Below are 6,755 nucleotides of genomic sequence, written 5' to 3' on the forward strand. Positions count from 1 at the left end.
ACAGAAATGGAAATTGCAGTATGGCCGGCCGGCGAGATTTCCGACGAAAACACCTAGACATGTGCAGCCACTTGCAAGACGCACTGTGCGTTGCCTCCTCGACGATCCTGCAGTGCCAAAACAGCCGTTAAACAACAGCAACGCTGCTGCAGAATTTTCAGATTCTGCTGCAAAAATTACAGCATTTTCTGCACCGTTTTGTGCCGGAAAACAGCCGGAAGACGAACTCGGAATGGCGCAAAAATCGCAGCAACAAACTACAGCGTTGTTGGGTGGGAATTCAATGGAAATACAGCAGAATGACGCTGCTGCAGAATCAGAATCTGCTGCAGAAATTCCAGGTTTTTCTGCAGCGTTTTTGGCCGGAAAACATCCGGAAGACGAGCTCGGAATGGTGCAAAAATTGCAGCAATAGTCTACTGCGTTGTTGGGTGAAATTTCAATGGAAATTCAGTAGAAATTGCCTTCAGATTCAGCGATAACGGCCTCCAAAATGACGATGAAGAACACGTCAATGGGAGGTAACTCGGTCGAAAATTTTCGCAATACCAAGGTCTCCAATTCTCATTCGGGTATTTTTATTGGGAATATTCCTTTACATACAAGCTCGGACAATTACTTAGATGAGGATAAAATTGCACGTGCTTTCAATAATTCATCCCGTAAAACGCTTACGTACATTGCCCCAACGAAACAAAATGGGGAGATTGTGGTTCGTCCTTCTTTGGACATTGTGCGTGATGGGTCTAAACGTTGGAAATCTACAGTGGTAGGATATTTTCTGGGGAAACGACCGTACTACCATCACTTGAAAGAATTTGCTCACTCGGTATGGCCAGCTCTACGTGAGGTTACAGCGACAGTTAATGGCTTCTTTTTCTTTCGATTTAAAACTGTGATAGATATGGAGGATGTGATTGAAGGAGGTCCGTGGTTGTATCAAGGACAGCCGATTGTACTACAGAAGTGGGAACCGGGGATGGCTATAAGGAAGTTGAAGCATAGCCAAGTACCGGTCTGGATCAAACTTCGCCATCTTCCCATGGAATTCTGGACGACGGAAGGACTGAGCACTGTTGCAAGTGGAGTGGGTAAGCCTCTTTACCCGGATGCAATTACAAGAGCATGCACGAGATTGGACTTCGCTCGTGTATGCGTGATGATTGATGTAACACAAAAGATTGAAAAACATATTATCATCATGACACCGGATGAAGATGGTGGGGAGACACCTTGCAAGGTAGATGTTGAGTACGAATGGCTTCCCGCAAAATGCACGGATTGTATGACGTTGGGGCATTCAGTTAAGGATTGTACATTGAACAAACCTCGCAAACCGACTAAGCCACCGATAGCTGTTTACGTACAAAAAGCTACCATCCCGCCCCAACCAATCGCCCCTGAAAAGGGAAGCAGCACTTTAAACCAAACAGCTGATGAGACACCGAGACGAGAGGAGAATGATGTTCATGTTGAACGCAATGTAACTCAACATAGCGATAAAGGAAAGGAAGTGGTTATATATAATGCCTTTGATGCTTTACATTTGCTAGATGACGTCGAAGAGCCAACCAGGGGTCCTAACATTAGCAGCCCCGTCAGAAGTGATCCATGTTGAACATTGCTGTGTGGAACGTCCGCGGGCTGAATAAAAGGGACCATCAACTCGCACTAAAGGACCTTGTCTCTTAATACAGGTTACATTTTTTGGGCATTTTGGAAACTCGTGTTCGATTAAATAATTTCATGCCTATTCAATCATTTCTGCTTCCTCAATGGAAATGGTTTGTCGATTATGCCACTATTGGAAACCGTATATGGCTTGCCTGGGATGAAAATATTATTGACGTACATGTACTTGACTCAGGGGAACAATTCCTGCACTGCCGTGTTACTAGTAGGACTGATAATGAAGTTGTTATTATTACTATTGTTTATGGTGCATCTGAGGTGATAGATCGAAGAGCCCTATGGACTACACTAGGGACAATAGCCCAACAGTGTACGGATGAGCCGTGGCTGGTGGGGGGGGATTTCAACGCAGTCCGTGATCTTAATGAGGTATGTGGCATTTCGGTAGATATAAGGATGGCCATGGAAGAATTTAATGCAGGCATTCAGGAGGCCGGGTTATTGCCCCTACCTATGCAAGGTGAATGGTATACATGGACAACTACAGTACGACCACACGAACTTTATGGAAGCGACTGGATAGGATTCTTACAAATGATCGGTGGCTTGCAAGATTTCCTACATCGTCATATCATTGCCTTATGCCCCGGACTTCTGACCACTCACCATTAGTCTTATATAGGGATACACAACAACAAAATGGAGGTATGTTTCGGTTTGACAATTATCTGACCCATTCACCTGATTTTATCCCTAGTGTACAGAATATATGGTAGCATGAGGTGGTTGGCGTGCCCATGTATGCAGTGTCACGTAAACTAAAGGCCCTCAAACCGGTCTTTAGACAGCAGAGGAGGAATAAGGGAGACTTGACACTTAATGTCCAACTAGCGAAGGGGTTCCTTGAAGAGGCACAAAACTTGGTGAGTTCAGACAGGCAGAATGAGCTCTTCCTTTTTCTGGAACACTGTTGCCGGCTAGTGTACGCTAAAGCAGTCAAACTTGAGCAAATTATGCTACAACAGAGAGCCAAGATGCAATGGATGAAGGGAGGGGATCAATGCTCCCGGATCTTCTTTCGCAAGATCGCTCAGAGACGGGCAGTGAGGAGGATCTTGCAAATAAATGATGAGAATGGTACCACTCACACAGAACCGAGTGAGGTAGTGCAAGAATTCGTGTCATTTTATCAGAACCTCTTAGGAGGTAACAGACGTCGGTTATTGGTGGATATTACTTACCTCAGACCTTGGGCGAGGCATATACTATCCAATGAGGAGGCTAGCCATTTAATCCTACCTTTCTCACCAGAAGATGTGAAGCTAGCCATTTTTGGCATTGCCGAGGATAAGACTCCGGGCCCTGATGGTTTCTCGTCCGGTTTCTTCAAGGCAGCTTGGCCAGTTGTGGGTACAGAAGTTACAAGGGCGGTATTGGATTTCTTTACTACGGGGAAACTCCTTAAACAAGTTAACACCACACTTTTGGCATTGATCCCCAAGGTACATACCCCTATGTCTGTCAATGACTTTAGATCAATCTCATGCTGTAATGTTTTATATAAGGTCATTACTAAACTGCTTGTCCAACGATTGAGTATGGTTCTGGACAAGTTAATCAGTCCCTGCCAAACAGCCTTCATCCCGGGAAGAAGCATTGGGGACAATATTTTGTTAGCACAGAAACTTTTCACAGGATATATCAGATACGCCTTCCCCCAAGATGTGCACTTAAAGTGGATATTAGAAAGGCCTACGACACAGTCGAGTGGGACTTCCTTGCTGCGGTTCTACAGTTCTTCAACTTTCCAACTACATTCATTAGATGGATTGAGGAGTGTATTACGACTGCCTCATTTTCGATTGGCCTCAATGGAAAACCTCACGGGTTCTTTAATGGGGCGAGAGGTCTACGCCAAGGAGACCCTTTATCTCCTTACCTCTTTGTGCTTGTCATGGAAATTCTACATCTGGAATTCTTACAACTTATTGAACAGGACATGCAATTCACCTACCATTGGAAGTGTGAGCCAGCTAGGGTATTCCAATTGGGTTTTGCAGATGATCTCCTACTTTTCTGCAGAGCTGATATGGACTCTGTCAGAGTGTTCAAGATGGGACTGGACAGGTTTGCCGAGTGGTCAGGCCTCCGGTTGAATATACAAAAGAGCCACCTTATTCTATCCCGGTCTGCACAAGATAGGAGAGAACATATGCTAGCAGTGCTAGGTTTTCAAGAGGGGCATCTTCCGATGAGGTACTTGGGTCTCCCCCTACTCTCATCTAGATTGTCTATTTCCGACTGTCAGCCACTTCTATCTAAAATTGATGCACATACTACTGGATGGGAAGGAATATCATTATCATATGCTGGGCGGGTACAGATCATCAAATCTGTACTTTCAACACTGAGCTTGTATTGGGCATCTGCATTTATCTTACCAAAGGTTGTCATTAAGGAAGTGGAGAAACGCCTTCGAACATTCCTATGGAAAGGAACCTCAATGACGGGATATGCCAAAGTAGCGTGGAAAGATATTTGCAAACCGGTAGAAGAAGGGGGTTTAGGAATTAAAGATATTGGTGTTCTTAATCGTGCCTTAATGACAAAAAATTGTGCGATGTCATTAGATGTGACCGAACATCTATCTGGGTTGAGTGGTTGCAGCACGGACGATTACGGAATAACTCCATATGGACAGTTGGCGAATAGGGAGGATCGTGGGGTTGGAGAAAAATGCTTCGTCTGCGCAGCTCTATCCAACCAATGGTGGAGCTTCATATTGGAGATGGGAGAAGCTTCTATCTTTGGAAGGATCCATGGCATCAACTTGGACCCCTGCTTCCTAGATTTCCATGCGGACCGAACTTACTTGGACTTGAAGACTCCACTAAGCTTTCTTCGGTCATTGAAGGGGGCCAATGGCACTGGCCCCTCATCACGGATCTGGAATGCCTCCAAATCACATATACACTACCCCAGATTCATGGAGGCGATGATACGATCATTTGGCGATTTCCTGAGGGGCAACCCACTACCCAAGCACTTTACTGACTTTTTTGCCTGCCAGAACCGAAAGTGGGCTGGACTTCACTACTTTCGGGATCTTTGAAGATTCCACGCCATTCATTTATCTTATGGATGGCTATTCAGGAAAAGTTACCGACAACCGTCAGACCATGGCTCACACATCTTGGTGGGTGTATTCTTTATAACGAGGAGGCATTGGAGACACATAGCCACCTTTTCTTCCGATGCCGTTTCAGTAGATTATGCCTTGCTGCTGTTCGACGGAGTATTAATATGTCTAATTCCATTAGTAAAATTGCTCTTTATAGACTGTGGCGTATCCCTTGGCCTGTCGAGGGATAAACCAATTGACTGTTGTATTGTACCTTTATTTTCATAATGCAAATTACATTTACCCAAAAAAAAAAAAAAAGTTTCTCATAGCCATACCCGATTCCCACTTTTGCAACACAATTGGTTGTCCCTGAAACAGCCCCTTCTATGACCTCCTCCATATCGATTTCCGTTTTAAATCGGAAGAAAAAGAAGCCATTAGCAGTTGCTGTGACCTCTCTTAGCGCCGGCCAAATCAAATGGGCAAACTCCTTTAAGTGGTGATAGTACGGCCGCTTACCCATAAAGTATCCCACTGCCGTAGATTTCCATCGTTTGGCTTCGTCACGCACAGTATCAAGTGACGGACAAACTACAACCTCCCCATTTTGCTTCGTTGGGGCAATGAAAGATAGCATTTTCCTGGACGAATTGTTGAATGCGTCAGCAATTTTGTCATTGACAATCCCATTAGAACTAGTGTGAAGCGGAATGTTCCCAATAAACAAGGGAACTGGTGTCAATTTTTTCCCCAGGTTGCTGTTTTTTCCCCCCATAAAATTGGTGATGTCAGCCCTAGGATGGATGGCATCAGCCCTAGCATCATGGATGACCTCAGCCCTAGCATCATGGATGACATCAGCCCTAGTAGGGCTGATGTCAGCCGCCCTCTCATTTTCCACCTCACCATCCTTGTCACCCACTTCCGCCGCCACATCAGCTCCAGGCGTATCCACCTTGGCGTCCACATCAGATTTTCGGCACACGTCACCGGTCGCCGGAGAAGATTCCGTCCACTCACGAAATCGCCGGAAAAACGCGCCTGGGGGTCTCACAGCTGCGGACTCGTTCCCTGCAACTTTCCGACCACCAAGGTTGGCTGGACGACAAGAGAGATCTCCATTTCCGCCAGTCGCCGTCGTTGGAGCTCGCACAGTCACTGTCGCGGGGAGCTAGAGCGTCGACGGTGCCTTACCAGTATTTCGGACCGTTGTTTGCGCTGGATCTGGTGGGATAAGGCATCGCAACGCCTTGCGCAGACCACCGGTGACAGGTCGTTCACGGTCGCGCTCCATCGTCGTCATTTGCCGCGGCTTGGTGTTGTCTCCAAGTCGCTTTTGCCATCGGATTTTGAGCTCGTTCACCGCATCCATGGATGCCTCATCTCCGTGGTCAATGACGCGGGAGGCAAGATTCAAAAACTCGTCCAGATTGAACGAAGAAGAAGACGGTCCGCCATTGACGTTTTTCAAGCTCGCGTCGCCTCCAATGTTCGGATCTGAAATCGCGGTTTCAGCTCCCAAACTCCCACCTTTCTCCGTCGTCTGTCCATCTACCCCAAAGGAACCCTTGGCCTACCCTCAGCCGGCGGAAAAACGGCCGTTTCAGCCGGCGGCGGAAGACCCGACCAATCGTCCTCTACACGCACGGCTTGGTTTCCAAACCTTCGTCCATGGTTGTTCTTCTTTCGACAGCCGGCCACTGTTCCATCACCTTCACTATCTACCAGAGCTTCGCCAGCGGTCTCCCCGTCGCCGGCCGAAAGTGAGGAAGATGAAGGTGTACTGACTAATCTAGATAGTGTGATGCTATGGATTCGCTGTCTTATGTCCTCAATGATCAGTAATGCAATGGTGGTAGGCGTCCTCTCGGTGTGATTGAATCGTCTCAGGTTTCTTTCCTTCCAAATGTGGTACACACATGATGCAAGTAGTGCTCTATAAGACATGTTGATGATGTGTTTACCCCTCCATCTCCGTGAAGCCCATGTAATGTCATCT

At 46.5% G+C, this 6,755-nt stretch overlaps 1 protein-coding gene across 1 annotated transcript; it reads left to right on the forward strand.

Moving 5' to 3' along the window:
* Positions 1-493: 493 nt before the first annotated feature.
* On the forward strand, positions 494-6,543 carry LOC148785038 (uncharacterized). The gene is made up of 6 exons (XM_088875205.1): positions 494-1,091; positions 1,305-1,604; positions 1,868-2,061; positions 2,409-3,134; positions 3,254-3,888; positions 5,994-6,543. Exons 1-6 carry the CDS (start codon positions 494-496, stop codon positions 6,541-6,543), a joined length of 3,003 nt encoding a protein of 1,000 aa, XP_088731331.1.
* Positions 6,544-6,755: the final 212 nt, after the last annotated feature.

Source organism: Sesamum indicum, linkage group LG11 (assembly GCF_026168435.1).
Source record: "Sesamum indicum cultivar Baizhima isolate 11 linkage group LG11, ASM2616843v1, whole genome shotgun sequence".
NCBI lineage: Eukaryota > Viridiplantae > Streptophyta > Magnoliopsida > Lamiales > Pedaliaceae > Sesamum > Sesamum indicum.

Excerpts from the sequence above, each read along its gene's own strand:
- LOC148785038 (XM_088875205.1), top strand. The coding sequence starts at position 494 with ATGACGATGAAGAACACGTCAATGGGAGGTAACTCGGTCGAAAATTTT. Across the intron at positions 1,605-1,867 it reads CATTAGCAGCCCCGTCAGAA|GGGAACAATTCCTGCACTGC; the intron begins GTGATCCATGTT and ends TACTTGACTCAG. Across the intron at positions 3,135-3,253 it reads TTTTGGCATTGATCCCCAAG|TCCCTGCCAAACAGCCTTCA; the intron begins GTACATACCCCT and ends CAAGTTAATCAG.